At 41.8% G+C, this 27573-nt stretch overlaps 1 protein-coding gene and 1 long non-coding RNA gene across 2 annotated transcripts in view; both read left to right on the plus strand.

Annotated features, from left to right (window-relative positions):
- Nucleotides 1-1013: 1013 nt before the first annotated feature.
- LOC124010515 lies at nucleotides 1014-2900 on the plus strand. Its single transcript, XR_006834459.1, has 5 exons — nucleotides 1014-1340; nucleotides 1537-1831; nucleotides 2147-2221; nucleotides 2465-2536; nucleotides 2721-2900. It is a non-coding gene; the product is annotated as an uncharacterized LOC124010515 (long non-coding RNA).
- Nucleotides 2901-4157: 1257 nt separating this feature from the next.
- The window catches only part of LOC124011288 (transmembrane protein 163-like), a 45111-nt gene continuing 21695 nt past the window's right edge, over nucleotides 4158-27573 (plus strand). Inside the window, exons 1-5 of the mRNA XM_046324511.1 lie at nucleotides 4158-4440; nucleotides 5298-5417; nucleotides 13181-13224; nucleotides 15673-15764; nucleotides 20657-20753. Coding sequence (XP_046180467.1) covers nucleotides 4263-4440; nucleotides 5298-5417; nucleotides 13181-13224; nucleotides 15673-15764; nucleotides 20657-20753 — 531 coding nt within the window. The 5' untranslated portion in view covers nucleotides 4158-4262. The remainder of the gene's footprint in view (nucleotides 4441-5297; nucleotides 5418-13180; nucleotides 13225-15672; nucleotides 15765-20656; nucleotides 20754-27573) is intronic.

Here is a 27573-nt window from a genome sequence, read left to right on the forward strand (position 1 = left end):
ATTGTCTTCTTGAATTATGCAGAAACGGGCAGCGTGGGGGTCATGTAATTGATTATGTTGGAAAGGGGAGAAATTGTGCTTTACAATGGTATTGACATTACAGTTGATCTGGAAGTATTACGTTTTTGGAGCGCTAAAATAAGGTAAATTGTACGGACCAAGGCGATGTACAAAAGTGAGTGAGTTTACGTTAGTGTCACGAATCGCGTTTCCTGAGTCTGTTTTTTGCCGGTGTTCTGTCCTGGAGTGTTTTTTTTTCCGGCGTTCTGGAACGCACCCTGTCTGGTTGCCGGGCAATGTAGCCAGTTGGGAGTTCTGATTACCCGCACCTGTATCCCATCAGCTATCTGCACACCTGGTCCTGATCATCGTCTCTCCTCTTCATAAGCCCGGACCTGACATCCATTCCCTGTCGGATCGTTAGTCATGAACATTACTCACCCGGATCATTTACCCCATTCCCGCCTGGTCGTCGGAGGATTCTACCCATTCACATTCACTTGTAAATAAATACTCACCTTCTTCCTTACTCTCCTTGTCCTGGTCTGCTTCTGGGTTCGATTTTGAAAGAACGTGACAGTTAGCTAGTTGGTGGAGGGTGACAGGACATTAACGTCAGCCCCAACTGTCAGTGAGAGAGTAGGCTATTCTGGATAAGGCAGGCACTTTTGTGTAGTTCCTGTCCCTAGAAGTAAGGATGGAGATAATAGTAACATAATATTCAGTGTGGTGTAATTTGACTATAATGAAGTCTGTTTCTTGTGAGGTTTTCTGTCCTCATAAATGGAGATATTGTCACGTTCTGACCTTTATTTCTGTTTTGTCATTATTTAGTATGGTCAGGGTGTGAGTTGGGGTGGGCAGTCTGTTTGTTTTTCTATGATTTGGGTATTTCTATGTTTCGGCCTAGTACGGTTCTCAATCAGAGGCAGGTGTCATTAGTTGTCTCTGATTGAGAATCATACTTTGGTAGCCTGGGTTTCACTGTGTGTTTGTTTCCGTGTCTGTGTTTTTCACCACACGGTACTGTTTTGGGTTTCGGTCATTCCATGTTTATTGCTTTTGTATTCAGTTGTTCATGTGTACTATTTCGTATTAAAAGAACCATGGACACTTACCACGCCGCATATTGGTCCTCCGATCCTTTTTGTCTCTCCTCTTCGGGAGAAGAGGAGGAAATCCCTTACAGATATGAAAGCCTGTCTATATGAAGAGGTCCCAATGAAGAGCAGTGGTTCTCAGTCCTGGTCCTGGGGGCTCAAAGGGGTGTACATTTTTGGTTTTTGTCTTAGCACTGCACAGCTGATTCAAATGATCAACTCATCCTCAAGCTTCAAGTGGTATTTATGTATTCTTTTGTGACCCTATCCTTGATATGAACCTGTTATTGTCACATGCACAAATGTGTGGCCATGCCTCTATCGATCCAATGTTATCATGATTTGATATCAGGGATATTATACTTTAGTAATCTACAATGATCTGGTGATGTAAAACTAATAATTACATTATTAATTGTCTTCCATATTCCTACAGATACCTTGTAACTGGAGATTCATTCAAAGCGATTACCTACAGTTAACGTGTAGGGCACGGCACGGTTGGGTGACCAGGGCCATCTGGGACTGAGGAATTCGGGTGTGTGAAGGCTACCTGTGTCCTGCATAACTTCATAAGGATGGACATGAGGACCAGGAGGGGATATGCAGCTGCCGTGTGCCAGAGGAGAGGTCTGCTGCTCTGCAGGATGTTTCAAGGATGGGGTACAACAACACAGCAAGAGAGGCAATCCGTGTGCGGGAAATCTTCACCTCCTACTCCTTCGAAGATGGTGCTGTTCCCTGGCAACACAATAGACTACACTATGCACAACCAAAGGCTCTTTTAAGAGCCATTCACATTGCAATAAGAGTAGTCTTCCATTTACTTAGCTATGTCAATTGCAGTTATTCAATTTCCAGTTTCTCTCCCTTTGAGTTCTACTTCTAAGGTTAGGATGCTGTTTAGGTAAGGGTGTGATGTCTGTACAAAAACAAAACAGGCTATTTTAAAATCACCCATATTGAAAAAATGTAGAGCAATTAGACACCCTATAACCCATACCTACACTCATGTATCAATCTGATTGCTGGATTGTGTTGTGCAGTAAACAGGCTCAGGTGTATAACTGTGGCTCCTTCAACCTTCAAAGAATAGGCAAGAGGGCCAACCATGGAGAATAGTAAGACACTTCATTATTTCTATAACTACGCTATATTGTTTGCCCTCGTGTGTCCACTCATGTTTTTTTGGCAGAAAGTATCTGCAGCCTCACACAGATTCCTGTTGAACACTGTCTCTTTAATTACCTTATTTTACATTTACATTTAAGTCATTTAGCAGACGCTCTTATCCAGAGCGATTTTCTCAATAAGTCTCTCTCCTTCACTTCATCCCTTTTTCCTCTTCTCCCTAAATCCTCTAGGTTACATCAGCTGTGTCGGTGAAACCCTCCCACATTTGAACTGGCTACATAGATGGCACAGCATGATCAGAGGTGAGAGGTCACTTGGTCAGGTCAACAGGAAGTATTATTAAAGAGATGCTTTACATTGAAATACAGATAAGAGATGCAGTAGACCCAGAGTTAATGATCCAAGGTCAGTTTTGCATTTCACCTCTTGATTTATGATAATGTTAGAATAAAACAGAAACTTAAACATGCTGTCTCTCTCCTGCAGATGTTTTTATTTGAGAGGATGCCAACCCCGTCCCATCATCGCCACCTCAACTTTCGTGCCGACTAGACACTTATGTAATTGTTATGAACTGGGAGAATATTTGGATAGCACTAATCATTAATCATATGCTGCCTTCCCTGCTCCTATGTTCTTACCTCTTTCCCTGTCTTTTACACCTCTCTCACCGCCTTCATGTTTTTATAATACACCACAGATTGAACTTGTATTTATAATATTTGTAATGTATGTATTTATAACCTTTGGATAATTAACTTCTTTCAATAAAGCGTTTCACATTCTCTACTGGTTGAAATGCCACACCTATCCTGTGTTTCAGATCAATGCAGATAACGGGCAGATAGAGATGAACTGGTTGTAGAGTATTTACATGATGCTTAGGAATTGTAGTGAACTGTTTAAAAAAAATCTATTTCTGTATATATGAATTACAAATCAGCCTTTAACTAGTTAAATCCTGTTTCTAGTCTATTCGTTACAATGTGTAACCATTGATGTCCCAGGATCAAGATTGGTAAACACTGTTGACATGTATAATTGTAATACATACATGCAGACACAGCATCATTCAAAGACTGGAATTTGATACTCCTGGTATTGGATATGACTGAAAAATAATCTCAGACATTCATACATGAACTGCACCTTTATATTATAGTTATATTCTACTCAATCCATAGGCTTCATTAATGCCATTCAGACTATTTTGAAGTTGATACAACTGGCTATGATATGAGGTTCATAGCTAGGTTCTGAACTAATATGTATACCAAACGTGTGTGTCCATAGAAGGGCTAGATAGCCGATCCAGAAGCATACAGGGATTTTTATCCTCCACTGAACAATAAGCAAGAACATCGCTAGTTACTTTATTTCATTTATATGCATTGCATGGAAAATATCAGCAAGGCAAACTTAAACATGTGTACATTCAATTAGCAGTAAATGCTTTAGCTAGTTAGATTCTTTACATTCACTGTTTCACAAGACGACAGCCTGGTTTGCTGGTTGTTTCAGGAGTCCCTAAAACATTCAACAACCAGAATTACAATTTCATACTCACGTCACAACACCCATAAAGCTAGCCAGCTAATGTTAGCTAGCTTGCTAAATCGCGATTTTCGAAAATTAACTTTATGATTAAAATATGCATAATCGTTTGTCTCTACATTAACTAACATATTCCTGTCAACTGTACATTTTTTTGCATGATTCGTCATGACGTTCGAATCCATTCTAGTATTTTTGTCAGCCATCTTCGCTGAAGAAAGTCTCCAGCCTTGGGACGCATAGCGTCAAATTCGTCATGGGAACTGCTCCCTATGATTGGTCATCGCCCAGCGGTCGCCGCTGGTTATTTGCATAAAGTTGGGAAAAGTTTATATTTTTCACCGCCTGAAGGTACCCGGCACTCTCAGCTTTCCTTCCATTGAAATGAATGGCAAGTGGTGTTTCACCGCACGGCATCCTGTGCTAATTGGAACCGTTTTTGGAGTTGCCTAATTGGAACCGCGAATTAGAACAATGACGGACTCAACAGCCTCAGATCGGGCGAACACCATCCCGGATCCAATTATTGTCGATCAGTCGACTGTAAACGGCCAGTGCGACCCGACACATCAACTGTCACCCAAAATCAACAGCCACCCTAAATTCACTATGGACCAGGAGATGAAAATTAGCGATAGCGTGGAGGGGCAAGGTAGGCCGATATCTATGACAAATCAAACAAAAATAGAATACGCATACTATTTACACTTAGACTAGGCTACTTTAGCAGAAATATCTCCACAAATTAAACTGTCAATGCAATGCATTTGTGTTACTCTGAACGCTTATGGGCTACTCCCAGCATGTCTCGAATTTCCATTATACATTGTCTCTTAGCAGACTGGATACCTGAAACAATTATGGATACGACTTTACTTGAAGGGGGTATAGTAAGGCAGCCATAACACATTTATTTAGTTTTACACTGACAGACAAGCTGCTTGATAATATCAGGGCACTTACTCCATCACTGATCCTACACATCTAAGAAATGCGTCTGAGAAGTCTCAATGACCATCATAGTATAGCCTACATGCGGACTCCAAAATGAAAATGTCCACACCCTCTAGCTCCTATATGCAATTAACCTTGTTCAAAACACATTTTAGTTGACTATATGTATTTATGACAATTCTGTTGCAAAACATTTCGCAACAGAAACCGTTTACTCCAAACTGAAAAAGTTTTGCACTCAGGTAGGTTTTTTCTTCTGTTTGCTTCCAATTGGTTCTTAAACGGTAATAGTTTCTTGTTGTTAGACTTTATGATCAGCTAGTGACCAACTTGATTTAATGTCTAGAATTTTTTTTTTTTGATGGCCCACAGGACCTCATTATCACTTCCTTCAAATTTGCATTGCTTCTTTTTTTTTGTTTGTTTCAGAAACCAGGAATCTTCATGGCACGTAGATAATCATAAGTCTATTGTATGCAATTGACAAATTAGGATATGAGTGCTAAAAGCGTTCTGGAATCTCACTCCTGCTTATTACTGTGTTGCTTTTGACAGGCTTACTGGAGAGCAGCATGAGGCTGAAGCCCCACGAAGCTCAAAGATACCGCAAGAAAGCGCTGTGGGTCTCCTGGATTTCCATCTTTGTGACGCTGATCCTGGCAGTAGCAGCTTTCAGTGAGCATACGTTACTTTGTTCTCTCTGAGGGAATAAGCCTGATCCCAGATCTGTTTCTGTTGTGTTGATAAGACCGCACAAACAGATTTGGGACCAGGCAATGTCTTCCTGATGATGATTTTTCTATGCAACAGTTCCCTTTAGACTCTGATGAACCTGTCAATTTTTCAAATCTTATGACTTATCAATAACATGTGGCGTGCTGTTTGGGTATATCTACTCTAACACATAATATACTGTACACATACCATATTGCACATGTTTACTAAACACACTACATGGCCAAAAGTATATGTGGGCACCCATTCAAATGAGTGTATTGGACTATTTCAGTCACACTTGTTGCTGACAGGTGTATAAAATCGAGCACACAATTCTGTTGGGGGTCAAGGAGTTATTTCTAGACTGTTACTAGTTTGTTTCTGTTCAACTATCCTCCATGTAACATTACAGACATCATCAGATTGACAATAAAGCAAACAAAGCATGTTCAAATAGTTATTGAAAAGCTCAGATCTCTCTGTTTTGTATTAGAATACAATACGTTCTATAGTTCTCACAATATCTCTTGTTGTGTGATATAGCTCCATAAGGTTACCTCAGGATGGGACCCATGTGGGTAAGATGACTCGTGTTGTGCTTTGGGCTTGCAGTGTCGAGTATGGAATCAGCTTTTTTCCCCCCAGCCAGTGTATGAATGTCAACCCTTCTCATTACAGTTCACGAGACATGCTTGTATACTATATTTCCAAGTCGGTTAGGTCATGACGTTTCAAATGGGACTGAGAATGTTATGTCATTTGCATTTTTGGGGGTGAAAAGAGCTGTCCACTCCATTGTGGAGTAATATTGAAGACATCAAAACGATGAATTAACACACATGGAATCATGTATTAACCAAAAGTGAAACAAATCAAATATTTTATATTAGAGATCCTTTGCCTTGATGACAGCGTTGCACACTCTTGGCATTCTCAACTTTTGACTTGTACTGTACATTAACCACATGTACACACCCCTTCGCAGTTCTGAATTCAATGAAAGCCAATATTGATTGATCATATTGCATTATCACAACAGTGGTGTAGGTTAAATAATTAACGTTATTTGACATTGAGATTAAATGGGACAATATGGCTCTGCGATCCTTTTTGGATTTTTGTGTGTAATCCAAAACAGATGTTTTGGGTATGCACTGTATCATCAGTGTCTTTTCTATGTAAGAAAAGTAATTGGCTATTATGGATATCTATAGCACCTAGGGTCTTTCTCTGTACTGTAGATGTCTACCTGAACGATGGCAACTGGGGCATGCAAACCATTTTTTATTTTGTTTTTTTGTGCAAATTCTCAGTGATGCGTGCTGTTGCACAAATACATTTGCCTTGGGTCAAATAGATTCCTTGGTGCGCAGATCAATAGGGATGTGTTCAAGGTGATCAACATGGAAAGCACAGCTAGCTTGCTTGTGTTATTAAATTGTCCTCTGCTTCCTGAGTCTATGTGATTTCAAAGATACTTGACCACAGTCAAATCTCACTACGGAAATGGCATTTTCTAAGCTGCTTGTCATCTGTGACAGGTTTTAAGGGGCAGGGAGGTAGGGAAGAAAACGTGCGCCATCCAGGCTGATGTAGGAACAAAAATTTCCCAGATACTTCACATCGTCCTCGGGATACAATTAACATTTAGTGGCACGTCATCGGGTCTCAAATGGCAGATTCATTTGCATTCCATTTGAGGCCAATCGCTCTCTCTCGTGTGTCTGTCAATTTACTCAACTCTGACTGTTTTGACAATGTGGATTCCAGGTGGAGCTTCTGTTTCGCTCTTCCTGCCCCCTCATTCGTTGATGTCGCAGGATAATCCGGTTCCACAATTGCCGTGTGTGTTCCCTCTTTGAAAATGTGTTGTGCTTGTTGGATTACACTAAATAATACCTTTTTGAATTTCAATAGCTTTTCCTTGGTTTGCTTTACAAATACATTTTTTTCCCTTTGACTGCTTTTTGGGTACCCTGAATATCAATTTCACAACAAATCACATTACCAAACACAGGGTTTAGTGAAATACCAGCCACATGTCACCATGCTGTCTGTTCCCTGTGTTTTGAGTGGGAGTGCCCTACCGTTCTAGATGGTGGCTGAGCGATCGATGCCAGGGCTTACAGCCCTGAGGCACACCCTGAATACAGATAACGTCGCTCTGTGTACCCTGGAGAGAGACAGAGACACAGTGATATGCACAGACGTACGCACATGCAGTTATGCACGCACGCACACCCAACCACACAGACATACAATTGAGATGCTATATAGAACTTCAAGGCCACATGCACAGTAAAAACAAACCAAAAAGGAACAATCTAAACTAGAGACTGGGGGAGATGCGTCCCATTATTAATGCATTCAGAACTGTGCGCGTCTATAAGCTGGAGCGCAAGCCCCCAAAGAGTCTGCAGTCTAAAAAATTGGCCCCAACACGAGTGTTATTCATTGATGCCAGGCCTCCCCCAAAAATGTACCAATAGACATTTAAATTAATATTTGGTCTGTTTTTCTTAATTTCTTAATTTTTCTTCTGTCTGGTCCAAATGAGTATGACATTGTTGCCCCCTGTAGCATTGAATGCAAGGGCATCCAGCGAGCACTTGCCCTCCCTTGATTTTTAAATAAAAATCATTGCCAGTCAATGTTGCACTAAATTGAGTGGGCTCAACTGTGACTGGTCTTGGCGCAAACAAGTGTCAAGAGAAGCCAGTTTGGATTTGGCTTCACACCAGTCACATCACAATACAAACCAAACATCATTGACAGAAAAAAAACTGGAATTGTTGCATCGCATTGTTTTGTTGTTGTCTGGTGGCTGGCTAGCTAAAATGGTTCCTTTCCTAAATTAGCCATGGTTGGGGATTTGGACTTGTGGTTTTACTTAATTCTCTGTACTGGCCTATGATTATAATGGTGATTCTGATCCAACCATAAATTCATACATTGTGCCCCTGGCCTGAGAGGATGAAGTTCAATTTGTAGCTAAATGTAGTAAGCTAATGTTAACTAGTTTCTTTCATGGGCAACGATGAGCCAGCTAAGTGTGTAGCCAACTATGACAGTCAGACAATTTCGGCAACATGAAAAAGAGGAGGCTGGCATTGGTGTTTCTCTACAAGTATCGTGAGTCAACATGTTTCTTTTCTACTTATACACACAGTACCATGGACAACCACATCATATTTGGCTTACGTTGATTGGACGAAATTGTTTTAGCTACCTTTTTTTAGACTAAGCATAGGTGATTTGAGAAAGTTGAAATGGTGCTGGAATAGTGGAGGCAGCCCCTGTTTTATTCGTGACTGGTAACTCTCCGTGGTTCTAAATCAATAGTTATTTAGTAGTCTGAAAACGTAGGAAACATTAACTTGATTGACCATGGTGTAGGTCATAACTGTTTGTTACATGCAATATGCTTTGTGGACAGATGTTGCTCTCCAGTTTTGTGATGAAACAAAGTTGTTGTTGAATTTATTCTGCCACTCTGTCTTGTCTCTGCCTTAGGCTTACTGTATATATCACAGTGGCAAGGAATATGAACTAACATATGAACTAACAGAGCAAACACAAAGATCACAACACATGGGTTGTAATATTGCATTCATGCTTGGCTTCCTCAGCTATTTCTATTTATTTATAACCCCCACACTGCTACTGCAACAGTCTGTCTGGGTAGCTACTCTGTCCAGTGTATTTTCTGACTCTGCCCACTGTCCCATATAGGATATTTGTACCTTAAGGTTCCTTTAAAAACCTAGGCAGAGCTAGCATATTTGTTCAAAACTCTCTCCTCTCTTGACATATTTCCTGTGACTGTGAGATGGTGTTCTCTTGGACATTTCACATGGGTATGTATATCTTAACGCTTGCATTTTCTGTCAGATCTGTGATCCCTTTCAAAGGACTTGATCATAGTCATATCCTGTCTGCATTGACACTTACAAAAGAGAATTGACACAGAAATGAAGTAATCTGGAGTGGTTGAGGATCCAAAGAACTCGTCTATAATGTGGAAAGGGACTGACTTAGGTCTCCGGAGAGACAGTGACACATCTCCCATCTGCTCCGATGTCTCTAACTCTGGGTGACCGGAGGAGATAGCGCCAGAGGGCGGAAGAGAAAGACAAAGATGTGCATGTATGAGATCATACAGAGATTAGTGTTGTCACGGTGTGCTATAGCTTGGAAAGTAAACCAATGTGACATTAGGCTGTTTCCAACAATAGGACTGTTTTCCTCAGGAAATGGAGTGCTCTTACATTTACCCCCCCATCGTAAACAAGATGAATTGGTTAAACTAACTCTTCAACCTCATACTGCTGCCTGAGCCATTGAATTCCTAGCTTTCTGGTGGTGCAGCTGGTTAAGACATGTCAATAGGTAAGTTACATGTGTTTGAGACGAGGGGTTTCTCAATATGCTCCGAGCACACAAATTGGACCACGGGACAGGTCGGCGTATGAGTCAAAATCAAAGTATGAAAAATGGAACATGGAGGGCAGTTCTCAGATGTGTTCTTCGTTTGTACATATTTCTAAGCATGCATCGACGCAAGCTTCAACTGAAATATGACCAGTAGTGTTGACGTAATATAACGCAACCACCTAAAAAAAATACGCAAAATGTCCTGAAGTCAATGGCGGCTGGTTTTGAGCTGACGTGAGAACTCGGACATTGGAATGAGAAGTTGTCTAACTCTCCTCATATGATGCCTGACTAACCATAATGTGTAAATGTTGGTTTGTTTAACTCTATAGAATAACCTCTGTGCCAAGACTGACAAAATGTGTCAATGTGGCTAGCTAGCCACCCACAAAGAATTTGTAGCTAACGCTGGCCATTTACCTTTAACATTTGTTTAGGTCTTATTTTTATTTTTTACATGTAAAACTAGTTGGCCAGTTTGATTAATACAATTCACATATAACTGATAATTATGAACGTTGCATTTTCTTTAAGTACATTTTTATGCATTCTCCACACATCCTCACAAGAACGTACTCAAGAGAACGCCCTTGGAGAATGCATATTGAGAAACATTGAATATTAGTATGGGCTCTTGAGGAAGTAAGCGGTACTGTTACTTAATCAGTGTGACTCCTGTTACACCATGATACCTACGAGTAATGTGACAACACTAAGATGGATGCCTTTACTGCGCTGCGTTGGTTTAAGCCCTCTTAAACCCTTTCTCTGCGACACTTGATCTGGCTTGACAAAGTGAGGAGAATTGATCACTTCTGCCTTCATTTGTAAACGACTGGTCACTAACCTAATTTGTTCTGTCACACGGAGACCCTAGCTGTGTCCGAAATGGCACCCTATTCCCTATATAGTGCCTTATGGGCCCTGTTCAAAAGAAGTGCGCTATATATGGGGAAAAGGTATCATTTCGGGTGTAGTCTTTCTGTTCTCGGTGTGGCTGGTGTTCTGTCAGGGTGATGTGCCAGCCTCTGTCACTGTGACGTGGAGTGGAGGGTGGGAGGTTTGACATGGACTGGGATGACCCAGAAAGTTCTGTTTGTCACCCACTGTGTGTCACTGTTTAGATGGATAAATGGATGGGGGCTTTACACCCCAGGAGGACTTCAGAAAGAGAACCTGGGTCTTGTTCATTAGGACACGCAAGCTAAATCATTTTTAAATGATAGTTTCTTATTGGACAAGTCCAGGTAGTTCCTCCCTGTTTCAGTCTTTTCTTCTGTTTGGTTCCTTTATGAACGCTACCTAGAATAGTAAAAGCCTTATTGGTCTCTTATCATGATTGGTCTCTTAAATAAAATGGTACTGTAGTGGAAAGAGATGAGGTAGTCATTCAAACATCGTGTTAAACACTATTGCAGACCGAATGAGCATTCAACTTATGTGACTTGTGAAGCAAATGTTTACCCCTGAAATTATTTAGACTTGTTCTAAAAAAGGGCTTGAATACTTATTGACCCAAGATATTTCAGATTTGAATTCATAATTAATTTGTAAAAACAATGCATTGTGTCTCGGCCAGTGGGAAAAAATATCTACATTTCTGCAGTTTCAGGTACACCCATCCAGTACAGGGTCGGACCCTCTTTTCCTCCAGAACAGCCTGAATTCTTTGTCGGCAAGGTTCCACAGGGATATTGGTCCATGCGGACACGATGGCATCATGCAGTTGCCCACTGGAGCCGCTTGTTTTTAGCTGATCGGAGTAGAACCCAGTGTGGTTGTCTGCTGCAATTAACCAGTCTGTGACGAGGATCGCCAATTTGTGCGTTCCGAGATGCCGTTCTGCACACCACTGTGCCATTTGTCTTTGTGGCCTGCCTGTTAGCTTGCACCATTCTTGCCTTTCTACTTGGACCTCTCTCAACGAGCTGACAGAACTGGCGCTGACTGGATGTTTTTTGTTTGTCGCACACTGTCGTGTGTGTGAAAAGCTCAGGAGGGCGGCCGTTTGAGGTACTGGATCCGGCGCGCTTGGCACTGATCACTCGTTTTGCCCATTCTTTTAACCTTCAATCAAAAAATAACAGAATGCCTTTTCTTTATAGCAATCCACAGCCACTTGAATACAGTGTATACATATGAAGTGGGTAAAACAGTATGTAAACATTATTAAAGTGACCACTGTTCAATGATTATGAACATAGGGCAGTGGTCTTGAAAGGTACCGGGTGGTGGCAGGCTAGTAACAGTGACTAAGATCAGGGGATGGTATTTGGTGGAGGCTGGTTAGTGTTGGCTATTTAACAGCAATTGCCGTACCAGGGAGTGATACAGCCCAACAGGATGCTCTCAATGGTGCATCTTTAAAAGTGTGTGGGTCTTAGGGGCTATGCACTTTTTTTTTTCATCCTCCTCAGGTTGAGGCACTTTTGCGCCACCTTCAGTCTGTGTGGGTGGACCATTTCAGGTTGTCTGTGCCGTGCACGCCGATCAACTTGAAGCTTTTCACCCTATCTACTGCTTCCCCCGTGGATGGGGGCGTGCGCTCTCTGCGACCTCCTGAAGTCCACGATCAGCTCCTTGGTTTTGTTGACGTTGAGGGACCGGTTAGCGCCCTATGGGCCCTAGTCAAAAGTAGTGCATTAAATTGGGAATAGAATGCCATTATTTTGGAAAGCAAAGCCAGTTGTCATTAGCCTGGACTGCCTTAGTATGGACTTTGCGTAGTCTTCAGTGCTGGGTAATCCCTCCGGTTTGGGGTTGGATGTGTTTTGAATTCCATTATGTCATGTCCTGAATATGGTAATCACTCTGGAGTTCAACTCTGGGGTAAGGTTGTGTGTGTTCGCAGAGTCTTAGGCTACATTACAAACAGCTGTGTACACACTGGTGGGGTACTCAACCCTGTGAACTGACTCTGGTGTGGATGCTGAATGCTAGCACTACATATCTTACTACTACACCTGCTGAATATAACTAAGTGTTGTAGTTGCGCCATATGAGACCTGGGTTTAATTACTTTGAGCATTTAATTGAGCCTGTCTTGTTATTTTGGAAAGCCAGATGGGTGGGGTTTGCACTTTTTGGACTATTCTATTGGTCCCATTGTCGCAGACGTTCAATCAAGTGCAGCTAAAGTAGTTAAAAGAGAACCAATAGTGTTTGACTCCAGGGACAGTGTTTGGTGTACAACGGGTATTCTCAAGTCATTCACAACAGGACCACTGATATTTCATGTATGAATGTTCTTCATGTATAGTAAAACTTGTTTCTCGTTTTTTTTCCAGCTGTTTCCTTCATGAGACACAGTGCCTCGGCTTTCGGATTCGCTGTAGGTACTTCTTTAAAATGCATTTTAATTTCTACTGAGTGCTATAGAGCAGATGTCATTACTAACGTTACAATCAGTGTGTTTTGAGGTCAGTTTGAGTAAGGTGAGGCACAGGATCACGGATCTTGATCACATAAAGAGTAGTAAGCTGCCCATCGAAAGGAGCCTGGTTTACCAAACGAGTTAAATGACTTCTATGCTCGCTTCGAGGTGCTTAACACTGGAACATGCATGAGAGCATCAGCTGTTTTGGATGACTGTGATCACATTCTCTGTAGCCGATGTGAGTAAGACCTTTAAACAGGTCAACATTCTCAAGGCCAGATGGATTACCAGGTCGTGTACTCTGAGCATGCACTGACCAACTGTCAGAGACCTCAACAACCTCTCCCTCAACGTGATCAAGACAAAAGAGATTGTGGAATACAGGAAAGGAGGACCAAGCATGCCCACATTCTCATCGACAGGGAGCAGGTTGAGAGCTTCAAGGTCCCTGGTGGCCACGTCACCAACAAACTAACATGGTCCAGGACAGTCGTGAAGAGGGCACGCCAAAAGTGCCAATTCTAGGTCCAAGAGGCTTCTAAACAGCTTCAACCCCCAATCCATAAGACTCCAGAACAGCTAATCAAATGGCTACCCAGACTATTTGCAGTGCCAGTGTATAGTCATTTTAAATACTCTACCTACATGTACATATTACCTCGAATAACCGGTGCCCCCGCATGAATCTGCCCCTGCATGAATCGTTGAATCCGTACCGGTACCCTCTGTATATAGCCTCACAAAAAAATTAATTACTTGGCAGGTATTTTTCTTAACTGCATTGTTGGTTAAGGGCTTGTAAGCTTTTCACTGTAAGGTATTCGGCCAATATGATTTGAGATCTAGCTAGTTACAGTGCCTTGCAAAGTATTCATCCCCCTTGGCTTTTTTCCTATTTTGTCACATTATAACCTGTAATTTAAATGGATTTTTATTTGGAATTCATGTAATGAACATACACAAAATAGTCCAAATTGGTGAATTTTGTTTTATGGAAAAGTGGTCCATGCATATGTATTCACTCCCTTTGCTATGAAGCACCTAAATAAGATCTGGTGCAACCAATTACCTTCAGAAGTCACATTAGTTAGATTGCACACAGGTGGACTTCATTTAAGACTCACATGATCTAAGTATGTATGTATATGTGTGTCTATCTGTCGAAAGGCCCCAGAGTCTGCAACACCATTAAGCAAGGGGCACCACCAAGCAAGCAGAACCATGAAGACGAAGGAGCCTCTCTAAACAGATCAGGGACAAAGTTGTGAAGAACAGATCAGGGTTGGGTTATATAAAATATCAGAAACTTTGCTTATCCCACGGAGTACCATTTTAAATCTATAAGAAAATGGAAAGAATATGGCACCACAACAAACCTACAGAAGGCATTAATAAGAGGCAACAAACAACCCTGAAGGTGCTGCAAAGCTCCAAAGCGGAGATTAAAGTAAAGTAAAATATAAGCAAACAAAAATAAGCAAACAAAAAAAGCTATTGCTTAAAGTAAGAAATAAGCAAACACATTTGGTGTTTGTGTTTGCCAAAAGGCATGTGGGAGACTCCCCAAACATATGGTTGAAGGTACTCTGGTCAGATGAGACTAAAATGTAGCTTTTGGCCATCAAGGAAAACGCTTTGTCTGGTGCAAACCCAACACCTCATCACCCTGAGAGCACCATGTTTTTCATCGACAGGGACTGGGTAACTGGTCAGAATTGAAGGGATGATTGATGGTGCTAAATACAGGGAAATTCTTGAGGGGAGTCAATGCCCAGACATAAATCCAAATGAGAATATGTGGTATAAGATTGCTGTACATCAGCGGAACCCATCCAACTTGAAGGAGCTGGAGCAGTTTTGCATTGAAGAATTGGCAAAACTCCAAGTGACTAGATGTGCCAAGCTTAGAGACATACCCCAAGAGACTTGCAGCTGTAATTGCTGCAAAAGGTGGCTCTACAAAGTATTGACATTGGGGTTGTGGGGGGGGGGAGTGTGTCTCATTTCTTGTTTGTTTCACTAAAGTTTCCATCAATGGTAGGCATATGTAAATCAAATTATACAACCCCCCCCAAAAAAAGAATTTCAATTCCAGGTTGTAAAATAGGAAAAAATGCAGAGGGGGTGAATACTTTCGCAAGCCACTGTATTTGGGATGCAAGATGATTCTGCGCAGAGCAACTGCAATGTAGTCGATCTCAAAAACACACTAGTTCCACAAGGGCCTGGCCATATCGAGTCCTGCTGCCTTAGGAGTCTAAGCTTGTAATTTAGGCAAGCTTTTGCATTGTCTTGGAGTTATTGGGATAAGGATAACCGAAGGGTACAATAATATAAGTGAACCCCCATTTCTCATGGGTTTCTGCTGAAAAGCTGGTGAGTGTTGCTGTTTACCCTCTGCAGTTTGATGCCGCCCTGGATGTGCTGTCCTCCATCATCGTGGTGTGGCGCTATAGCAATGCCTCCGCCGTTCACTCTGCACACAGGGAGTACATGTGAGTAGATATAGCACCACCATATTTGTTGTTTTTGATGCACAGCAAAACTATATAAAGCCTAAATTATACTAGCACTGTTCTTTTCAGCACACTAAGCTCTCTTCAGCATAAGCGCTGCAGTTATTACAATGCATTTCATTCTTTGTGCAGGGATTGGGACTGTAGTGTACAGTATTAGAACCCCAGCATTGTCTCTCCTCCACCTTACTCAGTGCACTGTAAATGGCTGTGTGCCCATACAAAAATAATACATGTCAAATGTGAGTTTTCACATGTGAATTCGCTGTTTTCACATGTTGAGCTTAAATTTACATGTAAAACAACTCCACATTTAAAAATGTCACTTTTTGCAAGTTTAATCATGTGAAAATGTCAAATTGTCAGGTTCATATGGAGGAAAAGTCCCCCAAAAATGGTGCTATACATGATTCTGTATACATGATTCTGTATACAGTGCATTTCAATCGCAGATAAAGACACTAGGTTACTTAAGATAGAAACGATAGGAGGGAGGTTGGTCGGGGAGGATTGGTGATTGTACTGTATATCGCGAGTGTCGAGCAACCCAAAGGTTGCGTTCAAATCTCATCACGGAAAACTTTAATATTTTTGCAAATTAGCTACTTTGCAACTACTTAGCATGTTAGCCAACCCTAACATTAATCCTTTAACAACTTAGCTAGCGTGTTAACTAACCGTAATTTTAACCCCTAACCTTAAAGCTAACGTTAGCTGCCTAGCTAATGTTATGAAGAAAGGCACACACAAAGTACATTTTGAATAAGTCATTTGTCTTTCACAATAAGCTGTGATCGTGTGTTGCATGGACTCTGTGCAAAATGAGTGGTCCCTCAGTTGAGCAATGAAAAATACATAAATGGAACATCCCTTTTAAGCATGGTGAAGTTATTAATTACACCTTGTATGGTGTATGAATACATCCAGTCACTACAAAGATACAGCCGCCCTTCTTAAACCGCTCAGATTTAACCATGAGGACAATGGTGACTTTAAAACGAATACAAAACCTCTTTGCCAAGGCTCCTGGCACTGCCAAGGCTGCCAACATTGTGGTTACTCCACAATACTAACCAGGGTGGAAAAAAAGGAAGCCTGTACAGAAATATTGCAAAACATGCATCCTTTTTGCAACAAGTTACTAAAGTAATTCTGCAAAAAATGTGCCAAAGCAATCAGTTGTCTTGAATACAAAGTGTTATGTTTGGTGCAAATCCTATACAACACATTACTGAGTACCACTCTCCATATTTGCAATCATAGTGGTGACTGCAACATGTTATGTGTGCTTGTAATCAGTAAGGACTGGGGAGTTTTTCAGGATACAGTAGAAATGGAATGGAGCTGAGGAATCTGAGGAGAACCTGGTTCAGTCTGACACCGGGAGATATTCACCTTTCAGCAGGATGGTACCGTAAAACACAAGGCCAAATCTACACCAGTTGTTTACCAAGAAGACCGTGAATGTTGCCAAGTTAAACTTAAGTCAAAACTGTATGGCAAGACCTGAAAATGGTTGTCAAGCAATGATCAACAACCAATTTCAGAGCTTGAAGATTGGGAAAATGTCCCACAATCCAGTTGTGGGAAGCTCTTAGACTCACAGCTGTAATCGCTGCCAAAGGTGCTTCTACAAAGTATTGACTCAGGGTTGTGAATACTTATGTAAATTAGGTATTTCATTTTCAACAAATTAGCAAAAAAAACTAATGTTTTCACTAAGCGTTGTGTGTAGATGGGTGAGAAATCAATTGAATACACTTTGAATCCAGGCTTTAACACAACAAAATGTGGAATAAGTCATGGGGTATGAATATTTTCTTAAGGCATTGTAGCTGGAAGTAGTGAACAATGAAATGTGGGGATTAAATAAAAAATGTGAAACTTCACACGTGAATGTTTCCCCTATATTAATTTAGCAGCGGTCACCCACCACTGCAGAAAATATATATTTTTGCTGAGACTCCCTTTAAATGGACAGTCTTTGGCTCAATGACTAAGTCTGTGGGAACCGCTAGCATGTCATTGCGCAATGCGCCCCCCGCAATGCCCCTCTCCAGGCCAGGTGGCAGGTCCTTCGAGACCCAGGCAGAACGGTCTCACCTGGGGCCTTTGTCCCAGACAGAGCCCTTTAAAAAAAATGTTATTACAATAATAAATGGATATAGCGTTTTTCATTATAAATTGAATCTCAGTCGCTTAAAAAAAACACCGATCTGGATGTTCTTATGAAGTGTTGGTCTTCCAAAACTTCATGTGATAGGCAGTTTGGAAAAGTAACATCTTGAGTGGAGGGTGCAATGATGGTGCAGGGAGGTAGAAAAACATCTTGACAGCCCCCCGGTGCTCTTCACCGGGCACGTCGTCTTCGATGTTCACAGCTCCTCTTTCGTAGGTCAAATCAAATTTTATTTGTCACATACATATGGTTAGCAGATGTTAATGCGAGTGTAGCGAAATGCTTGTGCTTCTAGTAATAACCAACAAGTAATCTAACTAACAATTCCAAAACTACTGTCTTATACACACAAGGGGGATAAAGGGGATAAAGAATATGTACATAAAGATATATGAATGAGTGATGGTACAGAGTGGCATAGGCAAGATACAGTAGATGGTATCGAGTACAGTATATACATATGAGATGAGTATGTAAACAGTGGCATAGTTAAAGTGGCTAGTGATACATGTATTACATAAAGATGCAGTAGATGATATGGAGTACAGTATACGTATACATATGAGATGAATAATGTAGTGTATGTAAACATATTAGGTAGGCTGGCTTGTCCACTCTCAGAAGTGAAGCACCCACCTGGGTGATGTAGCGGCAACGGTAAAAGTAGCAGTAAGACCTCCATACTTTGGCAGTAGTCCAGAAAGGCCCCCTACAAGGCGAGCATCTGTGTCCCCCTCACACCGCAGTCCACTTCCCTCTAGGAACCGGGGCAGGCCAAAAGCGGATGCTGCATCATTCAAATCTTATTAGCTACAGTATCTAGCCAAGCCAAATATAAACTGACTTGCCATAATCAGTCCTGCAAGTACATAGGTCACCACCATATAGTTCAGTTAATCTCTCAAAAGGTTTATTCAAAAATGCAATAAAAAAACACTTAAATACATTTAAAATATGTACAATATTTAGAGAGCTCTCTGCTCAGGCTTCCTCACGGCGCCATGGCAACCACATAACTGATTATGGTGTGTGAATGAATGAGCAGGGTGTCAGAGGCAAGAAGCAGGAGAGGGGAAACCAAAAGGAGGTGAAGACCTGGCAAGCCGCCCACCTCCCTCTTCTTCCGTCCTGACAGACACCATCTGCTGTAGTCTCGGATGTTTTTGTGAATGCAGATCACCATGGAGCCTCTGGTGTATTAGCCTATAGCCTGGTTAAACGAGCTTGAATGCTGATTTCACCATTTTGAGGGCAGCATGCAATCTGGTTTAACCAGGCTAATATGAGCCTTCGGTTGTAGCAGTGAACATCGCTTTGGTTCAGAATCCTAATTGGAAGGTTTGTTACCCAGCAGCTAGTAATTGGCCTCTCCTAGGTGTGTGTTGTGCAGGAGTAAGTCACTAGGCCACTGGACAATCAAATTACCAGGTCTGGAGACGAATGAGTGAGCAGCATGAATTTGCAGCACTTTTTTTCTCTTTTTTTCTCCACTGTAATTGGAAGAACATTGTTGTATTTGCCTGCTGACATGACACACGGAGCAGGAGAGAAATGGTCGACCGACTGGATGACTGCGTGCGTTTGTCCTCAGTCTAGTCAACCACAGTTCTGTCAAGTCCTTGCATCTTGCGACTTTGATATCAAAACCATCAATCTTGCAATGTGCTCGATGCCAATTGCCTTGAGTCGACAAGACTAAAAAAAGGGACTTTTCTAAGCAGCTGGATCTTTGAAGTTCAAACGGATGTTTCAGTCAGCTGAGCTGTTGGTTGGGCAGGTTTGTTGTCTGTTGATGCACTTTACACAGCTCTGGGAGGTCTCTCTCTCACTCACAGACAGCGCTCTGGGTCTCCGTCTCCCGCTGCACCACTGAAACCATTCCTACATGGCTCCTCTCTTCTCGCTACTTTGTGTTGCCTAGTTACCCTCCGGTTTGGACCCAGGGGACTGGGTGCTGCTGAGTACGAGCCAGCTATGAGCGTAAGCACACGCATGCACACTGGCATCCATTATTGCTTTTGTCTGAACATCATATATGTTATCTATAATACACTATACTTCTTTTTCAAAAATTTCTCTTGTTTTGGGGCTCTTGATGTGTTTGCTGGGTATAGTAAATCTGCGCTAGACTACTAGATTAAGTAGGGGAGAGGGCAGACAGTATAAACAGTGGGCTAACCTGACTACCCCAGATTACTTTTTTTTGTGGGTTTACCTAATTGGATAAAACTTTTTCAAAAAAACAACAATTAAAACCTCTTCTCAAATTGATCCTCTGAGACTGTGTTCACTCTCTCTAAATCTGCCATAGAGAAAAGCAAAATGGTTGTTTATTTAATGGATACCTTTTCTCTTCCACGTGCATGGACGTAATGGAGACTATTTGCTATTGTATTACTTACTGAATGTTGCAATGAACTTGTATGATGTGTAGTTGCAGTAGGTCTACTTTGTCATGGAAAAGTCTTCCTGTGGTCAAAGATTTTAAATGTTTTAATGCATTATATGATCCCTCACTGACATCTATATAATGTAAATGACTGACATATTCTTTCTCTTGTGGAACTGTATATTTTCAAAGCAGAATTTTCTTAATCACTGTTCTGACTCTATTTCCTTCCATTTCCCCTCTGTCTCCCTTCATCTCTCTTGCTCCCCTTCTAACTCTCACCCCCTCTCTCTCTCTCTACAGAGCCTGTGTGATCCTGGGTGTGGTCTTCATCCTGTCCTCCCTGTGTATCCTGGGAAAGGCAATCCATGACCTGGCTACCAAGCTAATGCCTGAAGTGGTAAGATGCCATATCCTGACGTTGTACCCTTAAGCAAGGCACTTACCCTTAACTGTTATAGCTTTTTCAAAATAGAGACATAGGACGCAGTGTGCCACCCCTGGATTGAGAGCTATAGGTGCAGGAGCCACATGAAAAGCTATTTTTGGTGAACTTAAATAAAAGGTTAATTATATATATTTTAAAAAACTAGGCAAGTCAGTTAAGAATTAATTCTTATTTACAGTGACTGCCTAGGAACAGTGGGTTAACTGCCTTGTTCAGGGGCAGAACAACAGATTTGTTTTACCTTGCCAGCTCGGGGAATCGATCTCGCAACCTTTCGGTTACTGGCCCAACGCTCTAACCACTAGGCTACCTGTGCCATATGGTCCGGCTTAACGAAAATACTCAAAGGTAGTGCGCTACATAGCCCTATGGGAATAAGGTGCTGTTTGAGAAACAAAGCGCTCTGCTCTGCTCCACATGTCTGGGCATGTGGGTGTTCATTAAGGTCAGCTCTGGGTACTGTAATACCAGTCTTGGCAGTGCCAGCAGCCTTGGCAAAGAGGTTTTACTGCAGCAAAGGGATTCCAATGAACATCTGGTTGGTGTGCTGAAATTGCTTGTCAAAAACAGAGGAGTGACTAGGTTACCTTGCCTAGTGGTTAGAGCGTTGGACCAGTAACCGAAAGGCTGCAAGATCGAATCCCTGAGCTGACGAGGTAAAAAGCTGTCGTTCTGCTGATGAACAAGGCAGTTAACCCACTGTTCCTAGGCTGACATTGTAAATAAGAATTTGTTGTGCACTGTATGTGCAGACAAAGGGTTTTCTCGTCTGTACTGTATGCTACACATATTTTAGCTTCAAGACAAAAGCACAGTTGCTATAGCAGCAGTCTTCATCAAGTAACATTAGCCTATCAAAAAAATGTATGATTTAACCCTCTCATACGAATAAAAAAGTACAGGTTGCCTTCCTTAAAATGTTACAACAAACCCAGCAGTTTTTTTTTGCAATATTATGCAAAGCATTACATGTGGTAATTGCAGCTGAAAACGTTGGCAGAAATGTATTCACTGACAAGCTGTTATGTGTATATCACACACACAGTTGGCAGTTTACATACACCTTAGCCAAATGCATTTAAACTCAGTTTTTCACCATTTCTGACATTTAATCCTAGTAAAAATGCCCCGTGTTAGATCAGTTTGGATCACCACTTTTATTTTAAGAATGTGAAATGTCAGAATAATAGTAGAGAATGATATATTTCAGCTTTTATTTCTTTCATCACATTCCCAGTGGGTCAGAAGTTTACATACACTCAATTAGTAGTTGATAGCATTGCCTTTAAATTGTTTAACTTGGGTCAAAGGTTTTGGTTAGTCTTCCACAAGCTTCCCACAATAAGTTGGGTGAATTTTAGCCCATTCCCCCTGACAGAGCTGGTGTAACTGAGTCAGGTTTGTAAGCCTCCTTGTGCGCACATACATTTTTCTGTTCTGCTTTGTGATAGCCACTCCAATACCTTTACTTTATTGTCCTCAAGCCATTCTGCCACAAATTTGGAAGTGTGCTTGGGGTCATTGTCCATTTGGAGGACCCATTTGCGACCAAGCTTTAACTTCTTGACTGATGTCTTGAGATGTTGCTTCAATATATCCACATAATTTTCCCGCCAGTCATGGTAATTTCATGTATTACTAAACATTGAGAGAGCGAACCACACAAGTCAGAGTTATATTATAAAGTCCATCTTTAATTATATATGAGCTTCACCATAGCCCTCTGACTCTCAGATCAATTCAGTGTCTCCATTCAAGCCTCCATTATGTCCTCCTCCCCTTCTGATATTCTTCATAGCATCACATGGTTTAACAGATACGTTGACATATGAAGACAAGCCTGACCTCTCCCCTCTCTGGGCAACAAGTGACTAAGCCCTGGAGAAGAGAGAGGAAAATGCAGCTGCCAACAGTATTATCCAAAAGACGTTCTAATGACACATCTCACATAAGCATTATTATGTAAATAAAACATCTTATTTATCAATGTTACCTAACTAATTCTGATTCATACACAACATGCCTCATGATGCCATCTATTTTGTGAAGTGCACCAGCCCCTCCTGCAGCAAAGCACCCCCGTAACATAATGCAGCCACCCCCGTGCTTCACGGTTGGGATGGTGTTCTTCAGCTTGCAAGCCTCCCCCTTTTACCGCCAAACATTACATTTACATTTACATTTAAGTCATTTAGCAGACGCTCTTATCCAGAGCGACAAACATAATAGTCATTATGGCCAAACAGTTATATATTTGTTTCATCAGACCAGAGGACATTTCTCCAAAAAGTACAATCTTTGTCCCTGTGTGCAGTTGCAAACCGTTGTCTGGCTTTTTTATGGCTGAGCGGCCTTTCAGGTTGTCGATATACGACTCGTTTTACTGTGTCTATAGATACTTTGTACCTTTTTTCCTCCAGCATCTTCACAAGGTCCTTTGCTGTTCTGGGATTGATTTGCGCTTTTCGCATCATGTCTTGGAGACAGAACGAGTCTCCTTCCTGAGCGGTATGACTGCTGCGTGGTCCCATGGTGTTTATACTTGCATACTATTGTTTGTACAGATGAACGTGTTACCCTCAGGCAATTGGAAATTGGTCCCAAGGATGAACCAGACTTGTGGAGGTCTACAATTTTTTTTCTGAGATCTTGGCTGATTTATTTTGATTTTCCCATGGTGTCATGGGAAAATCAAAACTAGCCTAGTAAAACTAGCCTAGAGAAAGCTATGCGCTCTGATCTAATCGGTGCCAGGGGAAATGTAATGTCCATGTTTTTATAGCTTTAGCTATGTAGATATGACTGGAATTGATCAATCAACACAATAGTGTATGAGTATCTTTTTAGTTAAATGCAATGGCCTACACTGTTACCTTGCATATACAGCAAGCTCGTTTTTGTTTTATTGTCCAATCGCAGCTGTTTTGTCTGTGTATAGGGTTTTGTTTTCATACACCTTAAGCCCAGGAGTATTTCCAAGAGGAATTTTCCCCCTTTTTGTTTTAAACCATATGCCCTGACTATAAAAATTCTGGTCCCATCATAACCAACTTATCACTTTGTCATACACTATCACTATACTATATCTCTCTTCATTACTCAATGCCTAGGTTTACCTCCAATGTACTCACATCCTACCTTACCTTTGTCTGTACACTATGCCTTGAATCTATGCTATCGTGCCCAGAAACCTGCTCCTTTTACTCTCTGTTCTGAATGTGCTAGATGGCCAGTTCGTATAGTCTTTAGCCGTACCCTTATCCTACTTCTCCTCTGTTCCTCTGGTGATGTGGAGGTTAATCCAGGTCCTGCCGTGACTAGCTCCACTCCCACGGTGCTCTCATTTGTTGACTTCTGTAAACGTAAAAGCCTTGGTTTCATGCATGTTAACATTAGAAGCCTACTCCCTATGTTTGTGCTAAAGCAGTGAGTAAAACACTCTGCCAACCCAGATGTCTTAGCTGTGTCTGAATCCTGGCTTAGGAAAACCACCAAAAACCCTGAAATCTCCATTGCTAACTATAACGTTTTCCACCAAGATAGAACTGCCAAAGGGGGCGGTGTTGCAATCTACTGCAAAGATGGCCTGCAGAGTTCTATATTACTTTATAAGTCTCTACCCAAACCCAAACTGACTTAGAATACGTGGACAACTACAAATACCTGGGTGTCTGGTTAGACTAAACTAAACTAGACCAGACTCACATTAAGCATCTCCAATCCAAAATGAAATCTAGAATCGGCTTCCTATATCGCAACAAAGCATCCGTCACTCATGCTGCCAAACATACCCTCGTAAAACTGACCATCCTACCGATCCTTGACTTCGGTGATGTCAAGCATGAACTATAAAATAGCTTCCAACACTCTACTCAACAAACTGGATGCAGTCTATCACAGTGCCATCCGTTCTGTCACCAAAGCCCCATACACTACCCACCATTGCGACCTGTATGCTCTCGTTGGTTGGCCCTCGCTTCATACTTGTTGCCAAACCCACTGGCTACAGGTTATCTACAAGTCTCTTCTAGGTAAAGCCCCGCCTTATCTCAGCTCACTGGTCACCATTGCAGCACCCACTCGTAGCACGCGCTCCAGCAGGTATATCTCACTGGTCACCCCCAAAGCCAACTCCTCCATTGGTCGTCTTTCCTTCCAGTTCTCTGCTGCCCATGACTGGAACGAGTTGCAAAAATCTCTGAAGCTGGATACTCGCATCTCCCTCACTAGCTTTAAGCACCAGCTGTCAGAGCAGTTTACAGATCACTGCACCTGTACTTAGCCTATCTGTAAACAGCCCATCTATCTACCTACCTCAACCCCATACTGGTATTTATTTATTTATTTTGCTCCTTTGCACCACAGTATCTCTACCTGCACATTCATCTTCTGCCGATCTACCATTCCAGTGTTTAATTGCTATATTGTAATTACTTCGCCACCATGTCCTATTTATTTCCTTAACTTACCTCATTTGCACTCACTGTATATAGACTTTTTGTTCTCTTTTGTTCTACTGTATTATTGACTATGTTTTGTTTATTTCATGTGTAACTCTGTTGTTGTATGTGTCGAATTGCTACGCTTTATCTTGGCCAGGTCACTGTTGCAAATGAGAACTTGTTCTCAACTAGCCTACCTGGTTAAATAAAGGTGGAAAAAAAAATATAGCGACAAAGTCGAGGATGCTGAGGATGCAAACACTCTTATTCTACATCTGTACATTGAGTGCTTTACCACTCTCCATCACTGTGGAGTACTGCTCCGCTGGTATGTTTTGCGCAGAGAGGGGCAGCTCCCGCCTTTGCAATCAACTTGTCTGCCAAGGAAATTGATGTGAAGTTTTGTTGGTGTTCAAATACTGGAGAGTGAGACCAAATCACGGACGCTGGACAGAGTGGATTTCAGTTGTAACAAAAGGCAGTATATTTAGTCAAAAGATATCTTGTCCTGCAGTTTTAGCGTGCACGGACCAAGTCTTATGGCTCAGTAAGGAGTCAGCTGAAAAGGGACCTAAACAGAGGTTACAGTAGATTTTATACATGAAATAATGTAGGTAGAGTCTTGTTGTGTTGGTCTTCTGACTGGTCCTGAAGAGTTGGAGGCGGACCTCCTCTAGCCAGAGGAGGAGCCCCATTGGTGCACAGCAGAGTCCTCTGCTCTGGGCACCCGACCAGTAGGTGTGTGAGGTGTGTGTGTTCTTGCGATGGAATGTCTGTGTGTCAAGGAGTCGTGAGATAAGGGGAACTGAGAGGGGCAGTTTATGGCTGGGTGTGTGTGTTGTGCGAGCTTTAATCCTATGGTCACAAACAGGCTCTTAAAACAGCCTGAGGGCACTAAAGCCACCTAAATATATGTGCTTGATATATGAGCTATGTGTATGAATATATGTATATATGACAGTTGTCCATGGTCACGTTTTTGCCTTTGCCCATGCAAACCAGTCGCTGGCTGGTTTCATTTTTCCCCTGATATGGAAAGCCATTGAGCAAGTACTTGGTTTTGACATAGGCAGCTAACCAACACTTAACTGAAGTCACATGCACCATTATCGGTTTCTATCAGGTTTCTTTCATCCATTGATGACATGATAACAGGATAATTTACTGTTACTCATGTTTGCTTAGTAGCCAGAGCAATGCTGCCACGTGAGTGGTCATGTGCTGAATGCATGGACAGCACAGACATTCTTGGCAAAAGTGTAATTGGAACAAGAGCTGCACCTCCTTGAATTTTTAGAGTTACTTGACAAAGGTGAGTGTCATACAAAGGTTGCTAGATCGAATCCCCAAGCTGACAAGGTAAAAATCTGTCATTCTGCCCCCGGACAAGGCAGTTAACCCACTGTTCCTAGGCCATCATTGTAAATAAGAATTTGTTCTTAACTGACTTGTCTAGTTAAATAAAATATAATAATGAGTTTTACCTGCATGTGACTGTCAATTACAAGATGCCCCATCTCTTCATGTACAATTTCACAACTGATAGGCCTAATATTGTCAATGTAATCTTGTCTATAGCCTAACTGGTATGTGTGAAATTCATTTTGGTGTAGTTTCGATTTGCAGGCTGACTGGCATCGTTTTCCCCGCTCATCAACTTGGATAAGCGTCAAGGATATGTTTTGCAACACACACAGCCGCACCAATGTGTCAGAGGAAACAACATACGCCTGGCAAAGGTGTCAGCCTGCATTCGCCCAGACCGCCATAGGAGTCCCTAGAGCGCAATGGGACAAGGACATCCCAGCCGGCCAAACACTTCCCTAAACCAGACGCGCTGCCTCACGTGTCTCCCGTTCTCGGCCGGCTGCGACACAGCCCTGTATCAAACCCAGATCTGTAGTGACACCGCAAGCACTGCGATGCAGTGCCTTAGACTGCTGCTACGCTTTTCATTAAAACACCGTTGACTACAGTTATTATTCAAATGTACAAATGCGTACTTGCTATGCCTCGACTGCTACCTGAGGTTGGTCACGAATCTCGCCCGACAATTATCCCCCCTTGAAGCAGGGAAGTGTAAACATAATTCTTGTTGAGCCAACACTCCTACATTATTGGTACTAGCAGAGCAATCTTTTTGAAACGGTTTAAATGTATAGTCATTTTGCTAATGTTTGAAAGTAGGGTATGAAATAGTTTTAAAAAAATCGTTGACACTGGGTGTCAAGTAATGACCCTCATAAGCATGTCATAAAATCAGCAAAAAAGAGACGTCCCCTTTTCAGGACCCTGTCTTTCAAAGATGATTTGTAAAAATCCAAATGACT

The sequence above is a fragment of the Oncorhynchus gorbuscha genome, linkage group LG23 (genome assembly GCF_021184085.1).
Source record: "Oncorhynchus gorbuscha isolate QuinsamMale2020 ecotype Even-year linkage group LG23, OgorEven_v1.0, whole genome shotgun sequence".
Taxonomy (NCBI): domain Eukaryota; kingdom Metazoa; phylum Chordata; class Actinopteri; order Salmoniformes; family Salmonidae; genus Oncorhynchus; species Oncorhynchus gorbuscha.